At 49.4% G+C, this 24,637-nt stretch overlaps 2 protein-coding genes across 2 annotated transcripts; one reads left to right on the plus strand and one right to left on the minus strand.

Moving 5' to 3' along the window:
• The first annotated feature begins 4,905 nt into the window (after positions 1–4,905).
• FICD (FIC domain protein adenylyltransferase) lies at positions 4,906–9,679 on the plus strand. Its single transcript, XM_063416308.1, has 3 exons — positions 4,906–4,962; positions 5,491–5,864; positions 7,180–9,679. The coding sequence occupies exons 2-3, from the start codon at positions 5,576–5,578 to the stop codon at positions 8,250–8,252; spliced, it is 1,362 nt and encodes a 453-aa protein (XP_063272378.1). The 5' UTR covers positions 4,906–4,962; positions 5,491–5,575; the 3' UTR covers positions 8,253–9,679.
• A 444-nt stretch (positions 9,680–10,123) lies between these two features.
• SART3 (spliceosome associated factor 3, U4/U6 recycling protein) lies at positions 10,124–24,587 on the minus strand. Its single transcript, XM_063416307.1, has 19 exons — positions 24,209–24,587; positions 23,598–23,724; positions 22,855–22,959; positions 21,703–21,887; positions 20,633–20,738; positions 19,649–19,773; positions 19,316–19,471; positions 18,414–18,552; positions 17,974–18,081; positions 17,509–17,586; positions 17,255–17,313; positions 16,680–16,789; positions 16,347–16,459; positions 15,817–15,893; positions 15,273–15,438; positions 14,117–14,559; positions 13,299–13,451; positions 12,031–12,218; positions 10,124–11,188 (listed from the first exon to the last, which is right to left on the minus strand). The coding sequence occupies exons 1-19, from the start codon at positions 24,374–24,376 to the stop codon at positions 11,008–11,010; spliced, it is 2,787 nt and encodes a 928-aa protein (XP_063272377.1). The 5' UTR covers positions 24,377–24,587; the 3' UTR covers positions 10,124–11,007.
• Positions 24,588–24,637: the final 50 nt, after the last annotated feature.

A 24,637-nucleotide genomic window follows, 5' to 3' on the forward strand; every position in this document is an offset into this window, starting at 1 on the left:
GAAGTGGAAAAGAGAGAAGCAGATGCTTTTCCTTTATGTTTTTTCTGATGCATTTCTTCCTCCATAGCCTAACACACCTAAAAAGAGGGGAAAAAACACCTTGGAACAATATCTACAAGCTAATTAGGCAGAGAATTGATTTGAACATCACTGTAATACCAAAAAAAAAAAAAAAAGCCAGTTGAGCTTGGGCTGGTTTTCCATGGAAATTAGAATTGCCACAGGAGGCAGGGCCTGGAGCCGTTCCCTGGGAGGTCTGAGCCCCTTCCCACCCCCAGCAGCCTCCTGGTTTATCTCCAATTTGTAAAATGACTGTGAGAGCTGAAGGAAAGGGAATCTTCCTTCCCAACAGGAGAACAGGATTTGAATCCCTCTGCCATGGGATCAGGGAGAAATCCAGGATACTCTGGAAAGAAACACCAATTCCTTCTGATTCCTCTTTAGCAGCACTGCCTTCCCCAAATCCCAGCCAAAATTCCAGTTCCTACACCCCGAAAGATTTCACATCAACATGGAATGGCTTCTCCTTCCATTCCTCACTTCCCTTCCCAGCTTTGCTCCTTCCTGCCCTGCCAGACCTCGGCCCTGCACTTCCAAGGCTCCCAGGAGCAGGGATGGAGGCACGTCTGGAGCCCCTGCAGGTCTCTCCTGATTTATCCAGGCCATTATCCCAGTTATCCATCAGCCAGCAGCTCGTGTTTGGAGCACTGCTCCCCTGTCTCTCAGGAATTATGGATCTACCCAGCAAAGGCACAGGGAAATAATTGTTTGTTTGCTGCTCAGGCCTCTGAAATTACAGGGGAAAATGAGATTTCTCCTGCTTGCTTCAGGTCCTGGGGTTTCCCCTCCTCTGCTGGGTTTATTTCCGAGTTCCCACTGCTCCTGTTCAGCTGCCAAACACAAGGAAGCCACCAGTGGCATTCCTGTCGGGAAGGGACAGGAGCCTGGCACTGCCCCCTCCCAGTGCTCAGGGAGATTCACACCCAGTCCTGTTCCAGCTCAGCCTCTTCCTGTTGAAAGCAAAGCCCAGCTGGGGGAATTTAACATTCCAGCTCCAAAGGAATTAAATTCGGCCTTAAAAAGGGAAATATTTCCCAACTCTGAGTTTTTGCAGAGTGCTGCAGGCTCCTGATAACCACGGAGTTCCACAAACAGGGGCTGCTCCCTGCTGGCAGGGGCAGAGTGGAGGTTTTAATTTAGAGGAATTTCAGAGGATCCTTTTTATCCTGCAGCAAGCAGGAAAACGAACAGAGCACCCTGGAAAGCTGGGAATGACACAGGCTCTGTCTCCAGATTTCCAAGGGGGCTCTCTGAGCTCTGCTGAACAGCACAGGTTTGCAAATCCAATTCTTCCATTCGCAAATCCATTTCTTCCATTTGCAAATCCATTTCTTCCATTTGCAAATCTGTTTTTTCCAGCTCCTGCCCTGTTCCCGAGTGCAGGTGCTGAGGAAAGAGTGGTTCAGAATTCCAAGGCCAGATCCCCTCAGTGTCACCAGCCACAGAGGGGTTTTATGATTCCTAAAGGATCATCCACCTGCTTTTATTCCCATTTATCCCAATCAGCACATTTGCATATCCCAGGCTCTGGGAGCCTTTGGAAACTTAGATCCATGGAGAAGCAAAATGGGAGTGACAGGTGGTTTCTGCTCCAGAGCTCCTGTTTCTCTTCCTGGCGTTTAGGAAGTTAAATAGCTCTTGAATTTCAGGAATATTCCTGTTTTTAAATCCTGCTCGGGGCATCCTGGTTGAGCAGAGCCCCTCCCAGGTAGCCCACGCTGCCTGAAACGTTGGAATTCAGCCCGGGATCAGTTCAGGAGATGCCCAGAGCTCCCCAGCTCCTCTGCCAGGACACAGCTGTGTCCCTAGCATCCCTGCACTGCTGTTGCCATGGTGACTGAGCATTGTCCCCTCTCCTGCCACCTTTAAGGAAAAAATGTCCCTGCATGGCACAGGGCAGTCCCTAGAGCCCTCCCACACGGCCTCTCCTCAGCCTCACCCTGCGCCCAGCACATCCCACAGCACATCCTGGTCCCCCAGGACAGGCACTGCTGCCCAGGAGGAATTTCCTGCTGGCTCCAGCCTGGAGCTGACCATCACCAAGGAAAAAAAAAAACCAACCCAAAAAACCAAAACAACAACAAAAAAAAACCCCAAACCAAACCCAAAAAACCCCAAAAAACCAAACCAAAAAAACCCACAAAAAACCAAAAAAACCTAAACACAACCAAAACCAAAACAAAACAAAAACCAAAAACCCAACAAAACCACCTAAAACCCAAACAAACAAACCCCCAACCCCCCCCCCCCCAAAAAAAAACCCAAAAAAACCCCCAGGAGGATCCAGTCATTGCCACACCTAAACAGGTGGGGTTTGAGGCTGTCCAAGACCAGCAGAGGATCTTTGAGCATAGAAAATCTTGGTGCCACCACTGTCCCCATCGCTGGTGGCACTGGCAGCACCAGGGAATCCACAGGCAGTGCCACCCCGAGCGTGCCAAGCTGCTCCCGTGCCCTCCCCAATGTCCCCGGGACACCTGCTGAGCTCTGACAGCCGTCAGGGCCTAAGCAGGGGGCGAGCTGAGAAGCTTAAAGGAAAAATAGCTCCTTTTGTAATCTGCTCCCACAGCACTCCCACCCTCCTGCCCGTTTTAGCCCTCCTTGTCCTACATTGGAGCCCCGGGATGGGAAATGGGAGGAATTGTGGCTGTTCAGGGATGCAGCACACGGGGTGATGCCCCCTCCACGCGTGGCTGTGGCAGGAGGGGTGTCCATCCCCATCCCACTGCGCCTGGAAAACACCATGGAATCATGGAATGGTTTGGGTGGGAAGGGACCTTCCAGACCATCTCATCCCTGCCATGGGCAGGGCACCTTCCCTACCCCAGCTCGCTCCAACCCGGCCTGGAAGAAACAACACTGGCGTCTCTGCCTGATCACACCTTCCAAATTTACACGAGGTGAGATTATCCCAAGGATCAGCCCCCCAGCCAGAGCACTCTGCAAGCTTTGGGAAGCACAAGCTTTGGGAAGTGCAAGCTTTGGGAAGCGCAAGCTTTGGGAAGCACAAGCTCCGTGCCTCAGCTGCCGTCACACCCAGGAGAACAGGAATCTCCCACAAGGGAAGTTTATCCCGGCACAAACAGTTCCAGAAGGAAGCCAGGGCCTTACTCAACCTCCAAATATCTTTTCCAGGACCAAGGCAGGCGGTGGGAAGGTGCTGGAGAGGGAATGCAGCAGGCTGGGATGTTTCCATGGAGCAGAGATGAGTCAGTGCCATCTGCCGGCTGCAGCCACCCGGCCGCTCCCAAATCCATCGGATAGAGAGGAATAAACCCCAGCCTCACTCCAAAGCTTCCAGGATCCCTCTGGAACGCTGCTCTAAATGCAAATTCCCCTAAGGCTCCAGATGGGATCCCTCTGCCACAGCTGTGTCCAGCTATGTCCAGAACTCCTAGGATGACCCAGGAGGACCCAGGCTGCAGCTCCAGCATTCCACAGCTCTTCTCCTTCCCACCTTTGGGATCTCCCTTTGCTATTCCCGACAGAGCCATCCATGGAAATCCTCGAGCTGGTCCGGATCCACACTGAGGAGGAGCTGTGGGAATGCCAAGGATCCTGAATGCCTCAGCTTGGACCTTTCCAGGGGTACCAAGAGGCACCAAGGCTCGATGAGACACCAGGCATTCCTGTTGGCCCACTCTGCTGGAGCAGATTTAATTAGGGAATAGACTCCGAGTGTGTTTCTCACCAGTTTTAAAAGGAAAACTCATCCCTGCACCGTCAGATTCAGCTTTAGGTGCCAGACCCCTGGCACTGAGGAGAACATGTTTGTCTTGAAGCTTCCCCTTGGACAGAAGATGGATTTGCTCGTCCTTCCAGTGCTGATTATCCCCCAAAATTCCCTGTAGGCATCACCGGGCTCTGGCAGCTCCTGCTGGCTGGAGGAGCTGCAGGGATGCCCTGGGGCTCCATTGGAGAGGTCCCAGAGCTGATCCCATCAGGCTGATCCGAGCTCATCCAGCTGCTTTTGTCAGCCACAGTAAAATCAATGAACATCTGAGGGAACAGAGACTCCGAGAGAGCAGATCCTGCTTTTCCTGCTGAAAACAAACCCAAAAAGGGGGATTGTCTCTGCAAAACCCCATTTGCAGAGGAAGCAGGATGGAATGGGGGCAGCACAAAGCTATCGTGGATTGGGATGCTGGGCACGGGCACATCTGTGGGAGTCTCCCCTCAGCCTCCTCTGAAGTACAGTTTAAACACCGTGAATTAATTTCTGACAAACCAGGTCAGTTTCTCCTCCTGGTGACGATCTGCATCTGGTAGAAAACCACTTTATCACCTTGCTAGATACTGATTCTGAGGGCGTGACCTGCAATTCCTTAAAACATTCTCTTTTTCCTCAACTTTTTTCCAGTCTCTCCCTATCCCTGGCCTCCAGCGGAGGGAGAGGCACAGGAGCGGAACACCGAGGTACGCTGTTGCTGAAGGCCAAAAATAAAGAGCGTTTTTCCAGAAGGGCCACGGAGAGGCGACGGGAACTCTGCATCAAGAGAAAGAGGTGATTTTCTATGGAAATTGCCGTAAATTAAATGAGATGCAATTAAACCCTGTGGGCGGGGCCTGCCGGGTCCCCGTCGCCTAGCAACAGCACGCCATGCCCTTATATGGTAACTCTAGCCGCCCACTCCCCATTCTCCCTTCTCATTGGCTGCGTATTATGATTGACGTGCGCGCTCGCCAGTGCTCACCCTCCACGAGCCTCTCCCGCACCCGGGGCGCGGCTCTACCCGGAAGCCGGTGCAGGAAGCGGAGGGGAGGAGCGCGAGAGAGGCGTCGGCGACGACAGCCAATAGGAGAGGAGCTGGGGAGCGGCTCGGCCAATGGCAGCGCGCGGGGGCGGGGCCCGGGGGCGGGGCTGCGGGAGCCGGCAGCGGGCGGCTCCGGGAGGCGGCAAAGGTGAGGGGAGACCGGGGGGACCGGGGGGGACCGGGGGGGACATGGGGGGGACCAAGGGGGACCCCGGGACAGCACCGGGGGGGACAGGGCAGGGGGAACGCGGGGAACCCCTCGGGGCCAGGACAAAACCGGACGTCTTGCGCTGAGGGGATCTGGGGGAAGGCCTGGGGTGCACCGGGCAGAGAGGAGCCGGGGGGCCCGCAGTGCTGAGGGGGGTTCCGGCCCGGGTTCAGGCTCGAGGAGGGAGGCCTGGGGAAGGCACGGTGGCTGAAGGAGAAGCGGAGGATGGAGAGGGATTCCAGAGAGGTGCGGGAACTTCTGGCTTGGGGGTGGGGAAGAGACGGGCAGCTCCTGATCCCCGCGGAACCGGGGGGAATCGCGGGTATCCACGGCTCCTCCTGCTGTCACAGCAGTGCACAGCAGATCCCACGCGGTGCTCGGGGTGGCAGGGAAGGGGACGCCCGGGGACAGCCCCCAATAGCTGTGACAATCCCAGGACACGTGTGCTCACACCCACTCTTACCCCAGGACACGGAGCTCCGGCCAAAGCTGCGTGTCCCCAGGTGGGAGCAGCAGCAAGGGAGATGCTCCAGGTGCCCGTGCTGGAAGCAGGATGAACCTCGTGGCGATGGCGACCGATGCCGAGCTCCAGTGGGTGTCCCTGTGGCTGCGTGTGCGGTGGGCGGCCGTGCTGGTGCTGCTGCTGAGCTCCCTGGTGATGCTGCTGCTGCCGCTGGCTGCCGTGGACAACCAGTGCCACGCCGTGCTCAAGGGGCTGTCCTTCCTGAGGAGTAAACTGGGCTCCTCCTCGGGAATCGCCAGGTTCACGGGACAGAGCACGGAGCTGAGTGTCACCTCCAAGGGGCTGGAGCTGCTGGTGCTGAAGGGAAAAGCCTCCCCAGGTGAGAGGGGCCTGGGTGGGCACAGCTGAGCTCCTCGGGTCAAGGAGCTGCTGGGGAGGGCCCAGCAGAGGCCACAGAGGTGGTTTGAGGTCTGGAGCGTCTCTGTGATGAGGAGAGACTGCGGGAGCTGGGCCTGGTCAGGCTGGAGAAGGGAAGGATGGAGGGAATCTCATCAGTCCATACAAACATCTCCAAGGGGTGTCAGAGGATGGTGCCAGGCTCTGCTCAGTGGTGCCCGGTGACGAGGAGCAATTAATTAAAACACAAGTTCCACCTCAACTTGAGGGGGAACCTCTTTCCACAGCTTCCCAGGGAGCTGTGGAATCTCCCTGCATGGAGACATTCCAGACCCACCTGGTCACCTTCCTGCTCCAGGACACCCCAACACGGCAGGGGCTTGGAGTGGGTGATTTCCAGAGATCCCCAACACCAACCCAGAGATCTTCACCCCCTTCCTGACCATGCCCTGTACCCCTGATGGGAGCGACACTGTACCCTGGTGGTAACAAACTGCAATTAACTGCAATTAACACTGGCTGTAGATGCTCCCGAGGTCAGGCAGGCCCTCACCAGCTCCTTGACTGCATTCCAGGACTCTGTGCTGGCATTGCTCCGTCTCTCCAAAGTTTTCCCTCGTGTTTTCAGTACCAGTAACTTCTGTGGAGGTAACTGGAACACAGAGAGGTGGTTTAATGCACAGAAATCTGGGCTACACAGCGTTAATCCCAAAATCCTGGGGCACAGAACAGCCTTTCAGGTGATGTCAGGCTGTGGCTGTGGCCTGTATCAGCCAGGATGTTAATCTGGAAAACACTTAAAGGAATTATTGATTCCAGCTCTGTATCTTTGTTTGCATTAAAGCTTTTACTGCTGGGAAAACATTGGATGTTCAGTGGAAGAATGGAAGTGCTGTTGGCAGCCAACAAAATCACGTTAACATTATAATTTCACCTAAAAGAATGCCAAGGGAACACATTTAAAACACTATTTCCTCCCACATGAAGCAGTTTGGTGGCCACCTTGAGCCTGCTGCCCACAGGTCCAGCCTCCCCACACTTCCTGCCAGGAATGGCTCTGCTGTCTCATACTCAGCCTGGAAACGTGGCATAAAACTCAGATTGTAACCTGGAAAAAGCTGGAATGCAAATTCTGTTCCAGTTCTTGGAGACTGGTTTTGCTTAATTTCTGTACCAGTGAACAGTGACAGTCATAGAATATCCCGAGTTGGAAGGGAGGCACGAGGATCACAGAACCCGGGTTTCCAGAGGTTTCCAGTAAAACTCACTGTGCTTTTTCTGTTACCATTTCATTCCAGAGGTGAAGCTGGAAGCCAGGGCAGCTCTCAATCAAGCCCTGGAGATGAAGCGCCAAGGGAAGCGGGAGAAGGCCCACAAGCTCTTCCTGTACGCCCTCAAAATGGACCCGGATTACGTGGACGCCCTGAACGAGTTTGGGATCTTTTCCGAGGAGGAAAAAGACATCCTGCAGGCCGACTACCTGTACTCCAAAGCCCTGACCATCTCCCCCCACAACGAGAAGGCTCTGAGCAACCGTGGCCGGACGCTGCCTTTGGTGGAGGAGATCGACCAGAGGTACTTCAGCATCATCGACAGCAAGGTCAAAAAAGTGATGGCCATTCCCAAAGGGAATTCCGCCCTGCGCCGGGTGATGGAGGAATCCTACTACCACCACATCTACCACACGGTGGCCATCGAGGGGAACACGCTGACGCTGTCGGAGATCCGGCACATCATCGAGACCAGGTACGCCGTCCCCGGGAAGAGCCTGGCGGAGCAGAACGAGGTGATCGGCATGCACGCGGCCCTCAAGTTCGTCAACACCACGCTGGTGTCGCGCATCGGCTCCGTCACCAGCAGGGACATCCTGGACATCCACCGGCGCGTGCTGGGCTACGCCGACCCCGTGGAGGCCGGGCGGTTCCGCGCCACGCAGGTCTTCGTGGGCCACCACATCCCGCCCCACCCGCAGGACGTGGAGAAGCAGATGGAGGAGTTCGTGCAGTGGATGAACTCGGAGGACGCCATGGGGCTGCACCCCGTGGAGTTCGCGGCGTTGGCGCACTACAAGCTGGTTTACATCCACCCCTTCGTGGACGGCAACGGGCGCACGTCGCGGCTGCTGATGAACCTGATCCTGATGCAGGCGGGTTACCCGCCCATCACCATCCGCAAGGAGCAGCGTGCTGAGTATTACCACGTGCTGGAGGTGGCCAACGAGGGCGACGTGCGCCCCTTCATCCGCTTCATCGCCAAGTGCGCCGAGACCACGCTGGACATGCTGCTCATCGCCACCACCGAGTACTCCGTGGGGCTGCCCGAGGCAGGGGGCACTGCTGGCTGCAAGCAAACCATCCCCGTCAAGACCTGAGGGGGTTTTTTGGGCAATTCGGGAGCTGGTGAAGCTGTGGGAGAGCAGAACTCCACGGTGCTCAGTGTTACTGCTTGGGAAGTGACTGGACAGGAGGTGTCACTTGAGCGTTTGGTTTATTTAAAGTGTCTTACGTTTGATTAAATTAATGTAATTTATTTATATACGTGATGCCAAACGGAACTGGGGATGGTGGATGTGTACTGGAAGGAGGTGGGGAGAGATGTCAGAGGGCTCAGAAAGGTGAACTAAAATTGAATTTCTCCTTCAAATTAAGCTTTGAGGAGCTGCTTCAATCACAACTCTTCACCCACGCAGTCAACTCTACTGTGTGACCTCAGCAAAGTCTAAACTGAGTTGGGTTTGTGCTGCCTCTTCCCTGTGGCTCCAAAACACATCCCTGAAGGAACAGCACTGTCCCAGCTGTGTGCATCAGACACTCTGGTGTCAGTCACACAGGTACTGAGCAGGCAGGGGGCTCAACTCCAGCCCTAAAGCATCTCTCCCCTCCCATTTCTGTATCTGTGGCACTTTGCATGTTTACTTCCAGCTGCCTTTCCTGGGGTCAGTTCTGTACAAGTGGGAAGCGTCTGGTTTGGAATTACAGGTCACAGGAGTGGAACAGGAGGAGAAAAGCTCTGACTTACTTGGGGGAGAAGGACTCAGGAAAGAGCTCAGCCAACAGGAGCCCTGGGAAAGCACAGCTGTCCTTAGACATTTCAGTGGAGGGGTTGGAAGGAGGCTTGTCTGCAGAACTGTGGGCAGAAAAGGTCATCAGGCAGAGCCAGGAGACACCAGCTGTGCCAAATTGGGAAGAATGTGCACAGGAAGTTTGCCAAAAACTTCATTTTCTTTAGTCTAGGTAAGGGAACGTTCACAATTAATCACTGGTCATGTCATTGCTCTGATAAATGTGTCAAGAATCACCTGAGGCCTCTGTGTGCTGCAGGGGCAGTGCAGTGCCTGGAGCTGCTGAGCAGTTCAAAGAATCCCTTTTTCCTTGGTTTTTAAGGTAAAAGTACCCACAGATCTCCCTACCCCAAACCTGGCGGGTGTGTAACAGCACCATTGATCCCACCACCTCCAAGCTCACAAAACTCCATTTAAAATCCCAGTTTAGGGCATTTAACCCCTTGACAAAAGCTGCCAGGCTGTCCCAAGCTTAGTTTTCTTCCCTTTTAACTCTCTCTTACCTGACAGGGAGTTCAGGACATGTTTTAGAGAAGCAGAAACCAGGATGAGACTGGGAGTTCCCTGAGCACTGCTGCCAGGGAAAGCAGACAACACAGGAGGAAAGGTGTCCTGTCCTTACAAAGCATGTTATTTTTGTAGTGCAACCTGAGTATAAATAATGCACTTTAGAGCCCTGTGGGGAGGGGAAAAAATGTTATTTTAGTAACAGATTAATAAACTATTTTAATATGAAAGTCTCAGTTTGGAAGAGGCTGTTCTCAGAGCACACTTGGCTGCAGTGGCTGTGGAGGAGGAAAGGCCATGAGGGAGATCCTGGTTCCCTCAGCCACGTGACAACATGAGCAGAGTCATGGTTTCAAAGTAAAGCCAAGTGAAATCAGCACAGAAAATCGTGTTTATTTGCAGCAGTGTTGATGTGGTCCAAGTGAACCCAGCACTGGGGTCCCCCCTCACACCCACCCCTCTTGGCTGGTGGCTTCCAGGGTCGTTGACAAGCAGGAATGTTTCTATCCAAGATCACACCACTGTTGGAAAGTCTGAGGTGATGATGGCTGAAGGGATTTCAGGATATTCAGAGCAGATGGAACGAGCTGCTTTAAGGCCTGAGGGACATCACTAACACCCAGCTGCCAGAGAAGTGCAGTTCCAACACCCACACTTAAACAAAAGCAACAGTATTTATAGAAAACCTTTGAGAACTTGAGTTTAATAAACCAAGAAACGTCAGCTCGCACTTCACAGTTGTACAAAACCATAGAGAAACCACCTGCAAAAAGACATGAGCTAGCTAGGAAAAATAACCAAAAACAACCAAAAACCTGGTCCTCAGCAACAGCACATCCAGCTTCATGGGAAACAAAAATTACCACCTAAGGATCAGCTCCTGACACTTGAAAAGAATCATTTCAATGTCCTTTACAAATACACCATATAAAAAAAACAGGTCACCTGGAACAGAACAGGAACTGGATACATATATCTGTATATCTGTGTATCTACATATACACACATATGTATAGAAACTCTCCCAATACTAAAAGAGGCCATTGTGGTGAGGTTGGAGCATCTGCTGTTGGATTCTGCATGGAGGGAGATGACAGTCCCTGCGTGCGTGGGTTTGGGTGGAGAACGGGGCTGCTGGCAGAGAGAATGTCTGCAATCCCAATCAGAGCTGACCAGTGGAGCTTGCTGAGGTCCTCCCATGGCATCTCATTCGTCAATGAAAGAGAAAAAATCGTTGGAAAGTACTCCAAAAACTCCATGTGGCATCTGAGCTGAGCAGGAAAGGTTTCCCCCCTCGTTATTCCCTCAATATGAGGGATCGCATTAACGCCGTTTCACCAGAACAAAAGTGTAATTCTTTGCTCTTAGAGGAAAAAAAAACCAAAACAAACCACAACCTGGATTTGTGCCATCCTCCACTGATCCCAAGGAATGCAGCAGTCCAGTATTTACACGGGATTGGGATGGGCGTTCTCTCCTTGCAAAGCTTAAGGACACAACATGGCTTCCAGAAAGGCATTTCACATTGGACCAGACCTGCTGAGTGCACACTCCTTGCTCACTTCTTGAGGAGCAACTTGGCAAAATCAGCATTGGACATCTTTTTAGGCTCTGCAGGGGGCTCAGAGGACGCTGCTGGTGAGTTCTGGACCATCCCGTTCTCAGCCTTGGCCACGGGGTTGCTCTGACGCTGCAGCGCCCGGGGCATCATGGAGAGCTGTGTCCTTCCCTTCCCTCGCCTGGAAGGGAAAAAATTCCCATTAAACACACTCTCTTAGCCTGGGGGAACAGCAAAGACTTGTTTGCTGGGAGGAATGCACATTTCAATATTATCCCTGTCATTTGTTTCAGGGATAAAGCTTTCCATGGGTGTCTTTGAAGCACCCCTGAGTTCTGGCAGGCAACAACTGCCCCGCAGTCCCCAGGATGAAGCTTTGTTTATCCACAGGGGCTCATCCAGAACAGGAATACTAAAAGATGAAGGAGCAGCCATAATGCTCACTAGGAACAATGGCTGAGGACGTGGAGCTTATAAGGGGTCAGTGCCAACATCAGATCCAAAGGGATGGCCAATGCCTGATCCTCTCGTCACTACAGAGCTTTTTCTGTTGATAAAGAGAAAGCTCTTTTCCTCATCAACAACGCATTTTTTTATGGTTCAGCACTTTTTAAATGTCCTTTCAGATTCACAGAATCCTACATTGATTTGTGTTGGAAGAGGCCTTGAAGATCACCCCTGCCATGGGCAGGGACACCTTCCACTAGCCCAGCTTGCTCCAAGCCAGCCTTGGACACTTCCAAGGATCCAGGAGCAGCCACAGCTTCCCTGAGTACCCCATGCCATGACCTCCTCACCATCACAAGGAAGAATTCCTTCCCAATATCCCATCCAACCCTGCCCTCTGGCAGTGGGAAGCCATCCCCCTCACCCATACATAAAAACAAAAATCCCTCTCCCTCCTTTTTCTAAGCCCCCATATTCCAGCTAAGATTCCTAACCTTCAGCACACAAAGAAACTCAGGATTTCCCCTCCAGGCAGTGCCAGGCTCCATTCCCTGAGCCCCTCCCTCCCTCACTCACGCTCCATAAATCTGCCGTGGTGCCAGGGCCAGGGCGGCCCTGCCGGGCTCGGGCCGTTCCGGAACCTTCCGCAGCGGGGGGTTGCTGATCATCACCTTGATGACGTGGTCCTTCACCGTCAGCCCGTCCATCCTCAGCACAGCCTGCGAGGCCTGCGCCTCATTCTCGTATTCCACGTAAGCCAGGCCCTAAATTAAGGAAAGAAAGAAACCTACGTGAGGTTCTGGTGCTTCTGGAACAGCTGATAAGGTCATGATTTGTAAATGAAGGAAGCTCAGTCCCAATGTTCCTTGTTCTCCTTGCAACCTGCATTTCTTGTCTCTCACTCCTGATGCTCTCATGTGTGGGAAATGTATTAAAAAAGGAAAGAACCACCACGGAAAAATGCTATTAAACTAAATATAATGAAGTGCCACAGCTCACGCAAAGAAGGGCATCACCTCTCCCTGCTGTTACTCTTTTAAATGACATTCAAAGCTTTAAGCTGCATTTTTTTGGATTATCCAGTTTCACAGGAGAGGCATCAGGTTTTACATAACTTTCCCAAAATAAATCTATTTGTGGTTTACACACAATCCCAGCTCAGTCTAAGCTCAGAACAAGACCTGGGGTTCCCAAGAGCACTCATTACAAGGTGTGCACACAACAGGAACTGCACCTGAGGTGGTGCAAAGGGCAAAAAATTTCAATTTAAATCCATGTCCACCATTCCCAGATGTCTCTGTGGACAGGACTCACCACACAAACACAGCCCAGGTGTCAGACAGAGTTTTGGCAGAGCAGCAACTGGTTCAGAATCCCTTATTTAACAAGGAGTCATTTATTCAGGGATGGAAATAATGAGCCCTGTCAGAGAGGGGGTTCATTTCTCACTGGCAAATCCCTTCCTGCAGCAGATGGCAGGAACAAAAGCCTCAGGAAAATTGAGGAAAGGAGGATGGGAACTGGTTGCACCAGGTAAACCCCATTCAGCCAGTTATTTAACAACCAGTCCTTTACAGACTTGCCTGTTTTTACAATACTGGAAGTGCTGTAAACATTTCTCCCTCCATCCCATTTTTCTTGTGCAATTTAAGAACTATTTTGGAAAAAATCCCTTTTGGTTTTCTACACAAAGGCACACTAGGCTATATAAATTCAAGCTCTTCCACAAAAAATACAAAACCACACTGGCAACTTAATGAACCCAACTTTTTTGTCTCCAGACTCCGTGACAAGCTTCTTTTTGAAGGATTCCTTAAAACCAGGAGTGTGTTAGGGATGCCTACCTTGGGTTTTCCAGCTCTGTTGGTGACCAGTCTAATGTCCTTCACATTCCCATGGGCTTTACACACCTCCTCCAGCTCCTCCTTAGTGCAGGAAAATGGCAAACCAGATATAAAGAGTTTATGTTTCTCCAGGGTAGTGCTGTACCTGAACACCTGGAGGAACAGAAAGGATGTTGGTTCCAAACAACTGGAAAGAAATTCCAAAGATTTCAATCCCACACCTCAAAAGTAATTCCTGTTTGTGGGATCCAAAACTGCCTCAAAGCCATGAGTAGTGTTGTGGAAGGTATTTGCATATAAAAACCAAACTTGCAACTAAATGCTACTAAACACCTTCCCAATGAGGACAGACACTGAGAATCACAGAAAATCCTGAGCTGGAAGAGATCCAGAGGGATCACAGCCCAATTCCTATAATAATGTATTTATAATACTGATTCTTGCTCAGCTGTCACTATGGGAACATTGAATTTTTCTGTGCAGGAACTCCGGAATGCAGAAATCCCTGATTACACAACTGAGCTCTGTTACAGAGCATCCCCAGCCAGGGGAGTGGGTAACAAATGCTGACCAAGAAAGCTCTTCAGAGGTTAAACCTGGGTAAATCCCACCATTAAACTGCTCAGATCAGCAGATTTCTGCAAATCTTGAGTAAATTATGTCAACCATGGTGTCTGGCAAAGTAACAGAAGATGCAAAAAGCCCCGAAAAAAAGAGTTTAAAGAAGCACAACACGAATTGATTGAATTTGAGCACCCTGTATCCCACCACCTCCCTTTCCCAGCTCCGCTGTGCAAGAGAAACCAGCAAAACTTTACCTTAAAGTCAGGATTCTTGTTCTTGTCCACACAAGGAGACACAAACATGGGCCTGCCCTCCACGGCCGTGCGGTCCAGGGCCAGCGCCTGCTGGGCAGCCCCCTCCTCCCTGAACTGCACGTAGCCATAGCCCCGGAAGGTGCCCTTGTTGTTGAACACTGCTCGCACCTCCACCACCTCCCCACAGCCCCCAAAGAGCTCCCTCAGCTTGGCCTCGGGCTCTGCCATGGTGTAGGAGAGGTTGCTGACGAACACGGTGACTTTATCCTTGCTGCTGTCGTGGAAAACTTTGGGGATGTCCTTGCGGCTGGTGGATGGTTTTTCCTTTGGGGTTGCTGGCCCATCTGGCTTTTCACTCCTCCCAAAGAGCCCGGTCTCCACTTCCATGTCCTCTTCAGGGAGAACTCCGTCACCCTCTCCCCTGTGCCTCTTGATGGGCAGCTCTGGTTGATGGAATTAAAAACCTTGTTAGAATGAAAACCCCATTTCCTTCCCCACTGAAACTCCTCTGCCCTCCATTCCCACTGTGGGGTTTGGAAATGGCAGGTGGAAACACAAATGACAGCTCTTAAAGACACCAAATAAAAACCTCCTTTGGGTTTTAAAGAACAAATAACAACAGATTATTCCACCAAGACAGCTTTAGATGAAAGCAGCTGGAATATTTGTTCCTTTTTTCAGCCAGTCATAACTGACAGTTGCTGATTCATGTTCTTTTTCTTTGTCTAATAGTTCTTTTTTTTTTAATCTAAAAGCTCACAAAACTCCCAGGGGCAACAACCTATTAAAGTCTTCTGTTCCCACCTTCCAAGAGGCTGCTACAATCCTGAATAACCCAATTTAGACACATGGCTCAGCATCACAGGATGAGTCAGAAAAATCACTTTAAAGGAAAATTAAGGAAGAAGGGGAAAAAAAAAATCACAATATCCAAAATAAGAAACCCCAAGGAACCTCTGGAAGTTGTTATAAACCTGTTTTTCTCTTGGTTTAAAACCATTTAGCCTTGTTTGCTAACTCCCACAATGAAAACTTCCCAGGAAAAAGCAGCCCTGGAAAGACACCAGTGCTGGCAATTCCTGAGGTCTTTCTACCACAAGCCAACAAATAACCCTGTTACCAGAGCTCTGCAGTTCTAATTTAATTTTATTTTTACCTTCTTCTTGGCCCCATTCACCCTCGTCATCCTCATCTGCTTTGCGCTTGTCTCCAATCCTGGTTTTCTTGGCTTTTTTGGAAGCTTTCTTCTCTGCCCTCGCCTGCTTTCTCTGCTCAGCTCTCTCCTCCTCCTGTTTTGCCAGGGCAGCTTCTTTCTCAGCAGCCTAAAACACAGAAGATTCTTTTTTTCCCCCCACTGGCTGCAGGTTGCAGAGCATTTTCCAGAGCACTGAAGCCCAGAGGGTTTTCTCCTAACCCCAGCACTAAAGGGGACATCAATTAAAGCACAGCCCAATTCTTTGCTCTCACAGCTTTCCTGGAGGGCACATCACTCTTGTGGCCATCCAAGGGGCAAAAGGAGAAAGATAAAAAGCAGCAAGAGGTTGTTAATCAAGGTTTTAAAGTAAAAATCAATAGTTCTATGGCTTGAAGGCATTTTAGGTTTATCTGGGGGGAAGGCACATTAAAAACGTGACGTTCAGAGAAGCATGGACTTAATTTAGGTGTATTAAATGCTTTGGTAGCTCACAGAAAGTTCTGACCTTTGCTCTTTGTTCATTCACCCGAGCCAATCTGTTCTCAGTTTTCTGAACAGCTGCATCCCAGTCTTCCAGTGTTCCTAAAGAATAAAATTAAAATAATTTTCACAGGCCTTTTATTTAGCTTTCTCATCATTCAAAGATACAATTCTGGAAGAGTCGCTGAGTTCATGGCACTTTAATAATGTTCATATTAAACATTACTCATGAAAATTCTGATTATAACAACTGGCCTGTAAGGTAAAAAAAACACATGAGCCAAGCAGAGCAGGAACCTCTCATTAATAATGCAAAACTCCAAAAAGGCATGGAAAAATCCAGTGATTTCAGAAAAGCAAGGAAGAAAAGAACTGTCTGTGGATTTGACAGCAGTGAAAAGGAAGTGAGACTTCAGTAGAGCACAAAACACAGGATCAAAAGCCTGTGTGTCACCTCTGCCTAAGCAGGCTAAGAGGTGCACTAATTAATTACCTTCTGCCAGTCATTTTAGTTACTTTCTGTTAATTAATCACCCCCTGGTAGTGCCCAGGTACCTTCTATCCTCTCGAGGGTGAGCAGCACCTCGCAGACGTGCTCGGGGTAGTCGCTGGTGCACTGCACTGCTCGGTGCAGGGCCTTCCTGCAGTGCTGCGTGTCCCCGTGGGCCCTGCACGAGGGGACAGCACACTCAGGGCACAAACCACACTCAGTTCCAGCCATGCAAACATTTCCCTCCTGCCCCAGCTGCTGCAGCACTTCTGGAAGTCACAGCAGAGCCACCCCCAGAACCTCCAAGGTGTTTTGTAAACCCGAACGAAGCACGCTTGCTCTAAACTGTTTTCTCCCACAGAAGAGGAAGCTAAAAAGTGAATTAACCAAGCTCCTACCTTTCCAGGTTGTAATATTCCAGCCACATGTTGGCATATTTGGCGTTTCCTTTAGTCATGATGTTGTCCCAGAGCTCCCTGGCTTTCTGCATGTTGTTACACAAGCGGGCCTGCAACAGAGCATCCAAAATATCCTTCAGGATTATTTGTTCATCATTAACCCCAGACCAAAAAAAAAAAAACCCACAGATGCTGCAGACAGACTCACATAGATACAGAAGATACATCTGAGCCTTACAGTGATCTGAATCAACACCTGACACGATCCTACTCCTGAATAATCCTTCCCTGCCCACCTCTCCCGTTAGTCTTGGCTCTGGCTCCCACATACATTTGATTTTGATCATTATAAAAGAAGTTAGAGAAGTATTTCTGAATTTTGTCTTTTGTTTTTGATGAATAAACCTAGTAACTTCTCAGACTGAGAACTTGGTTTGTGTTTGAGAAGAGAAGCAGGGGAAGAGGGGAAATGGATTGGGAAAGGACTACGTTCCATGGCAGGAAACTTAAGACATTTTATTTTAAATCCATTTTATCAGGTTCAGCAATTTAAACACAGCAGAGAGAAATATCACCTCAACTCTTGCCCAGTTCTGCATGATGGTGCAGGAGGGATCTCCACTTTCACTGAACCCTAGGAAGAAAAACAAAGGCTGTTTGGCTCCTGGAAATAAAATGTTTATTAAACAGGTCTCACATGGAGGTGAAATCTTTATCTGCAGCTTTCTGAAACATTTAAAATTCTTGAAGACAAACATTGTGTGGAGAACTGATCTTATGAAAATGATTTTGAAGAGGTGAAAAGAATACTTGGGATGATTTCACTTACTTTCTTCTACTTCTTGTTTCAAGTACTCCACAGCTCGTGCAAATGCAGAGCGCAGCTCCTCCAGCTCCTTACTGGAGTCTGCAGGAAAAAAAAGAAACATCCTAATAATAAAAATTTAGTGTTCATTTCTCACCCAAAACTTTCTCCTTAACACCCACAATGATTTTACTGGGTAGCAGGGGGAAATCAAATTTATTACTTGTTCTTGCCATTATTATTGCTTAAACTTATGATTATTAGTGGAACTTACTCCATGAAACATAAAAATCAGGTATCAAAAATATAAGGCAGAGCATTTTTGCAATAGCAAAATTCCAATCAAATTCCTATTTTTCATAGACATTAACTGGCCAGAAAATAATTTTTGTGAAAGATAAAAATGCTGTTAATTTTCTTTAAAAAAGTAATAGCCAAGAAGTACAAAGAAAATAGTTTTTATATTTATTCTGTATTTATCATACAGACCTTGTGTAAAATCCACCCTTCTCCTCAGGTAATCCAGGTAGGCCTGCCAGATCTCTACATAGTCTGTTGCTTGAATAAAACCTGCATTCAGAGCTTTTTCAAACATTTCTGAAAGAAAAATAGGGAAAAAACAGTTATTTCCCATATACTGTCAAAATTAACAAGTTGCAGCACAAATATCTACACAAGCACCACTGGTTTCTAGGAAGACAGGAAAAGAAATCCTACACATTAAATTGGTTTAGGAAGTGAATTGAAAGGCAGCTGAATGGAGGAATGTTCATTCCAAGCTGCTCATTGCTTGCTCAGGGTGCAGCTTTGCCCTTGCAGGACCCGTGGCAGCAGCAGGGTGAGAACAGATCCTGCAAGTCCCATTTATCCCAGGCTGTTTGGAGTGCAGAGAGCAGCCCTGAACAAAATTTCCTGGTTTTTTTCCTCACCAGAGATGACGCTGTGCTCAACCCTGTGCCTCTCCATGGCCAGCAGGTACCTAATCCACAGCCCGACAGTCCAGGGGCAGTTCCTGACAGCGCGGTCGTGGGCGGATAAAACCAACTCCTTCACCTTCAGCTGCCTGTCCTGAAAGGATCACAGGAGAAAAGAGAAGTTCCTGTCAGTTAGAGAACCTGTACCAGACCCCAGGTTACTAAAAAACAACATCTAAACCCCAGTACTTTCATTTTGTATTTAAAAAGCTCAGGTGGGTATTTAAAATTCTGTATTCCTAAAAACCCAGTGAACAGCTTCCAGTGAGGAAGAATATGCTCAGGAGAGAACTACCAGGCCAGTGAGGTGCTTTCTGCCAAAGAAATAAATATAATAAAGGCACTGAGTGAATTCCCAACTGTGTCTAGAATGTCGAGGATACAGAGAGGGAGCACACCCAGCCTATCTGTGGAGGTGTTGTTCCACCTGCAACCTGCTGTGTGCAGCTGGGAAGGGACAGAGATGATGGAAAATCTGAGCCTGGATAAGCTCCTGCAGGGATTCTGATCCCTTAATCCAGCCACCTTCTGTCCTGCCTCTGGAGCTGAGCATCAGCTTCAAACTGCACTGACAAACCTCCCTGGAAACAGGGAATGAACACCTGGGTTTGCTTCAGTGCCCACACCCTGTAATTCTGCAGAGAAAACACAGCTAGAGCAGTGAGAGATGCTCAAAGAGCAATAAAAACATCCCTGAAAACAGGAGGAGACCAAAGGTGAGGTGAAAATCAGACTCTGGAAGATTTACAGAATGAAAGGTAGAACTTACTGGCTGTTTATCAGCAACTAAGACTAAAAATAAACAAATTAAATTAAAGGCAGGAAAACAAATCTGCAAACATTCACGGGTTCCTTACCAAATATTGGTTGTAGCGTGCCCAGAGGTCTGGGACAAGGCAGTTCTCAGCCAAAGCTCTCTCATAGATCAACTGAATCCGAGCTGGGTCACCTGCTTTCATTTCAAAATCAATGTAAGCTTGGTATTCTGCCAGCTTTGGGGTTTCAGCACCCAGCTGGAAAACAACCAGGGAGACACAACATCAAACTCTTTGACAAAGCACGACGCCCAACAGTTCAGCTGCTCCTCAGAGCAAGATTTCACACAAGAAATTAGTGAAAAGTAATAAATTTGGAAAAATAATACATCATCCCAAAGCAATTCCCTCTTAGTTTTAAAGTGCCTGCATTACCAGTGCCTCCTCGTAGGGTTTACACTTCTCCAGCTGCTGTAGAGCTTTTTTGTAGTTCTTTATTGTTGTTTCTGGAATGGGCTCTTCTGACCACTCCTCATATTCAGCATATGAAGCCTCCATGTCTGTTAAAACATGAAACCCCATCAGTAATGTGCTCATGAAATTAGAAATTCAGATTTCAACCTATGTTTGGTTCTAAGACAAATTTCTGTTTTTATTTATATAGCATTTATGATTTATTTAGAATAAGTATTTAAATTTTTATCCTCTTTTGGTCCTTACTGTCACATTGCTGCATTCTTAAAGGATTCAGATATTTCATATCACACAATATCCTGTAACAAACTCAGGGCAAGCTGCTCATTTGGAATTAGAAAACCAAAGTGGCAAATTTTTCCCCAAGGCTTTAGAGAAAAGAGAACCCAAATTCTTTCCAGATGGAAATGAAGTCAAAAGAGCTGTGCTGAACTTTCTCCCATGAGCAAGAAAAGGGATTCAAGGAGCTAGACAAGGCAGAATTCCAACAATCCAGCTGCCACATACTCCCTGCCAAGGGTTTTATGCAGCAATCACAGCTGAACTCCTCACTCCTAAGTCACATTTTGTGTTCCTCACCTGCACTTCGAACATCCTCAAATTCCCAACCAGATGACCCAAGTTCCAACAACTCAGAACATTCCTAAGCCACATTTTGTGCTCCTCACTTGCACTTTGAACATCCTGAAATTTCCAACCCAAGTTCCAACAACTCAGAACATTCCTAAGTCACATTCTGTGCTCCTCACTTGCACTTCGAACATCCTCAAATTCCCAACCCAAGTTCCAGCAACTCAGAACATTCCCAATCCAGAGGGATCTGTGCCTCATCCAGGCGAGCACAACACCTCCAGCTGCACTCGGTGTGGCCGTGGCAGGAGAATCCTGACTCCTGGAGCATCCCCCAGCTGCTCCAGGCCCTCTGGGCCAGCATCCAGCCCTTACCCAGCAGTGGGATCCCCAGCTGGCGCCGGAACAGCGTGTGGATCTTCTCGAGCTGGCTGCACAGCACCTGCTGCTGCTCCGGGGATGGAATGCTGCCAGGGGCTGGCTGCAAGGGAAAAAAAAACCCAGGGAAATTCAATCCATTCCCTCCAGCCCTGCTGATGGACATGAGAGGGAATTGTCTGTGAGCTGAGAGCCATGAATACATGATCCTTGAAGGGAACACAGGGCCAACCTGCGTTTCAGGCGCTGCCAGGAAAGCTAAAACTTGGGAATTGCTCCCCTTGGAAGGTGGATGAATGAGAAGAGCATTCCTGACTGAAAGCTGACACAAGCACAGGGAAATGATCACCTGAGAACAAGGAAGCAGCAGGTGGCTGTGCCATTTCACAAGCCCACCATGCTGCCAAAAAGGGTTTCAGTAAATCCCTGGGGTGTGCAGAGAGGATCTGAAACTTCCAGCCTTAATTGTGTTTGGGAATGAAAGAACATCCTCCTGTTACTGCTTTGTAAGGGGTTGAAAAGGACCTTTAAAGATCAAATAATTCCCACTTCCACCATGAGCAGGAACAGCTTTTAACTATTAAAAATAAGGAAATATTTCCATTCTGGCCATTTTGGAAAGGCCACTTTCGCAGATATCAAACTGTACATTACAGAGATAAAATACCCTCATCCAAAAGTCTGTGGATAAAATACCTTCATCCACAGATTGTGGAATAATGAGCGAGTTAAAAACTGAAGAGTCTAGAAATTTAAACTTGACTGACTCAGTGCAGAAACAGCCACAGAATATTGTTTAATAACGGAATATTTCAATTTAAAGCTATTCTTGGCACCTCAGTCACCAGCAGAGCCAAACTTTGCTCCTGGGCTTGAGATGATTTTAGGATTTCACTGAAACACAAATCCATGACTTTATCAGCCAGATCCACAGAGTGGTTTTCCTGGAGCACAGGCTTGGTTTTTACAGCTGGAAAGAAACAACTGAGACAGGGACAGGGACCAGGTGAGTCCAGGAGCTGCACCACAGCCTTTTTTGGGATGGCAGCCCAAGGGAAGAGGCTCACCTGTGCTGTTTCCAGGATGGCATTCTCGAATTCCCTGTAGGCCTCCCACAGGGCCGTGCCCTTGGTGACGTGCAGCCCCACGGCGGTCAGGGCCCGCTCGAAGATGGACCGCACCCTCTCGATGCCTCCCTCCTGACCAATGCCTCCAATGGAATACTGGGCATATTCCAGCCAAATTTCAGGACCTAAATAAGGTTAGGAGAAGCAGGAGATTTGTCTTTTCAAGCACAGTAACAAGGAAATGCAGCTCTGCTTGCCCAGTGCCTCATGGGTGGCACATAAACCATGTGGCGATGTTCTTTTTTATCCAGAAAAGTTAAAATATTTGGGAATTGTGTTTATGCTGTTGGCTCAGCAGCTGTAGACACAGTTTCCTTCTGAATGGTGTCACTCCTGTGGTTTTGCTGACAGGGACTGGCCCTGCCTGTCACCTCTGCCACACAAACCACAGCAGGGACACACGAGATGCCTGAACAGCAAATTCCCATTTCCTGAGCTGGGACCACAGAGCTGTCACACTCTGGAATAATTCAGATTAAAGCAGCTCCTCCTCCTCCTCTTTCCAGACTCCTGAACTTCCCAGATCAGCAACTCCTGAAGCAGCTGAATCCTGAAGGTGAAGGGGAGGTGGGAGAACAGCGTTGGCTGCCTGGCACCATTCCCACCAACACCAAATTCCAGTCAGGAACCCCAAGGTTGGGACTGCCCAGGGTTCCAGAAATGCTTCCAAACCCCAAATGCAATCCAGCAGATCCAGGGGATAAATCCTCATTTCCTCACCTCAATTCCTTCTTCCTGAGGGATCACCAGCACCAGGTACTGTCACTGATGTGACATTTTGTACACAGCTTTTGAGGAGGATTTACCTCCATATTCCCTCCATTTCCTCAGGCTTCATTTTCCCAGCTGTTTACCCCAATTCCCAAAGAACTCACTCAGTGATTCATCCCCAAAATTTTAAGCTACAACTGCAGAGGAATGGAGAGACCAGATGCCACATCCTTCCCTTGCATCACATCACCCTCAGATTTTAGAAATTAATTTCAAATTCCGACCCAATTTCTGCATTACAACCAAAAGAAACCTTCCTACCAAAAAAAGCCAAATTTGGATGCAACAAAACCCATTTTAGAGCATTTTTGAATGACTTACAGATGTAATCTTTGACAGCTCTTTCAAACAGCTCATAAACCTTCTCTCTCTCTGAGACCTCTGAAGCCATTTTTATCTCATCCTTCAGCCAGTCCAGCCAAATTTCTGAAAAAGATTTAGAACACATCATTAATATTCATAAATAATAAGTTATGCCCACTTTGTGAGTTTTTAGCAACCGACTTAGACCAAGGAGAGGGAGCAAGGAAAAGAAAGGAATTTTAACCTCTACAATTCCTCATTAATTTCAAATAAGTTGGGCGGAGACCTTTTAAATTTGTGTTAAACAAGCACTTTTTTACTAAAGGGAGAAGCTGGAATTTCTGAAAATCATCCCATTCCAACTCCAGCCATGGGCAGGGGCACCTTCCACTAACCCAGGTTGCTCCAAGCCCTGTCCAACCTGGCCTTGGACACTTCCAGGGATCCAGGGGTCTCACCATCCCTTTCCAAGAATAAAATCCCACACTGAGCAGCCCCTGCAATATTTCCATTGCCTCTGAGCTATGAGTAAAAAGTGAAATCCCTGCTTCAAGCATCCACAATTTCCACCAACAGGGAACTTTCTTTGCTGCCTGTGAAATGTCATTTTTAGCGGGAGTTTGCTGAGCTCTGGATCACATTTCCCTGATGGAGGGTGATGAAAATTGGCCCCAAAGGTGTTGTTTCGCTGCTGAAACAGTGAAACAACACATTTGGGGCCAATTTCTTCGCACAGGTGGAGAGCAGAGGCTGCTCCGTACCTTCAGTGAGGGGGAAGAGCTCGCTCATCTTCTGCCGAGCCCTGCGGAGCTTCACCAGCTCTCCCTCCTGCCGCAGCAGCTTGATCAGATCCAAGTGACAGTTGTAGTCAAAAGCATTGATGGAAAGCTTAAAACAAAATAAGAAAAAAATCAATTTTAAAAGCTGTGTTGAGTTATGGATAGGAAGAAGACAGAAAACAAACGGCACAGTTCTCATCGGGTGATCACAGAGGTAATACTGAGTTTCCTCAGATTTAACATAACCCCTGCCACAGCTCCGGCTGTTCCCTCACGTCCCGCCACTGGTCACACAGAGAATTGTGTTGTAATTTCTTTAAAGGTAATAAAAAACCGCGGGCAGCCGGCTCAGATTTCTCAATGAACATAAACTGCCTACTAGGAGTTCTCTCTTATTTCCCTCGCAAAAAAATCCCAAGCTGGTCAATTTTCATCGCAGACTCCAAACGGGATAAACCCACGGAATAGCCCGAGTTGGAAGAAACTCACAAGGGCCACAGAAATTCACATCCTGACAGTTCCCAGCGCCAAACGCCGGGGCAGACGCGGATTATCCTCCGTTCCCGCCACACCCGCTGCCCCGCCGGGCCCACCTGCTCCTCCAGCCGCTGGATCTCGGCCTCGTTCTCCTTCTCCTCATCCTCGCCGTCCCCAGACGAGTCCGAGTCGCCCTCATCGTCCGAATCCCCGCCCGACTCGGGGTCTCCCTCCGGCAGCCGCTTCTCCTCCTCGGCCGCCGCCTCAGCTCCCGCCGCCGCCATCTTCTGCAGCTCCGCTCGCCGGGCGCCGCGCTCCGCCGGCACCGCGGCTACCTCCGCGCCGCCCGTCCCGCGGCCCCGCCGCGCCGCCGGCCCAACCGGGCGGGAACAACCGGGATCCTCGGCCCGCCCCGCCCCGAGCTCGCCCGCGCACCGGGGCCGGGCAGCGCCGAGTGCGGCCGCGGCGCGACCCTTTGTCTTGTGGTCCGTGGCGCAGGCAGAGCCGCGGGCGCCCCGCTGTACGGCCGTCAGGGGGCCTCCGAG

Source organism: Prinia subflava, chromosome 19 (genome assembly GCF_021018805.1).
Source record: "Prinia subflava isolate CZ2003 ecotype Zambia chromosome 19, Cam_Psub_1.2, whole genome shotgun sequence".
Classification (NCBI taxonomy): domain Eukaryota; kingdom Metazoa; phylum Chordata; class Aves; order Passeriformes; family Cisticolidae; genus Prinia; species Prinia subflava.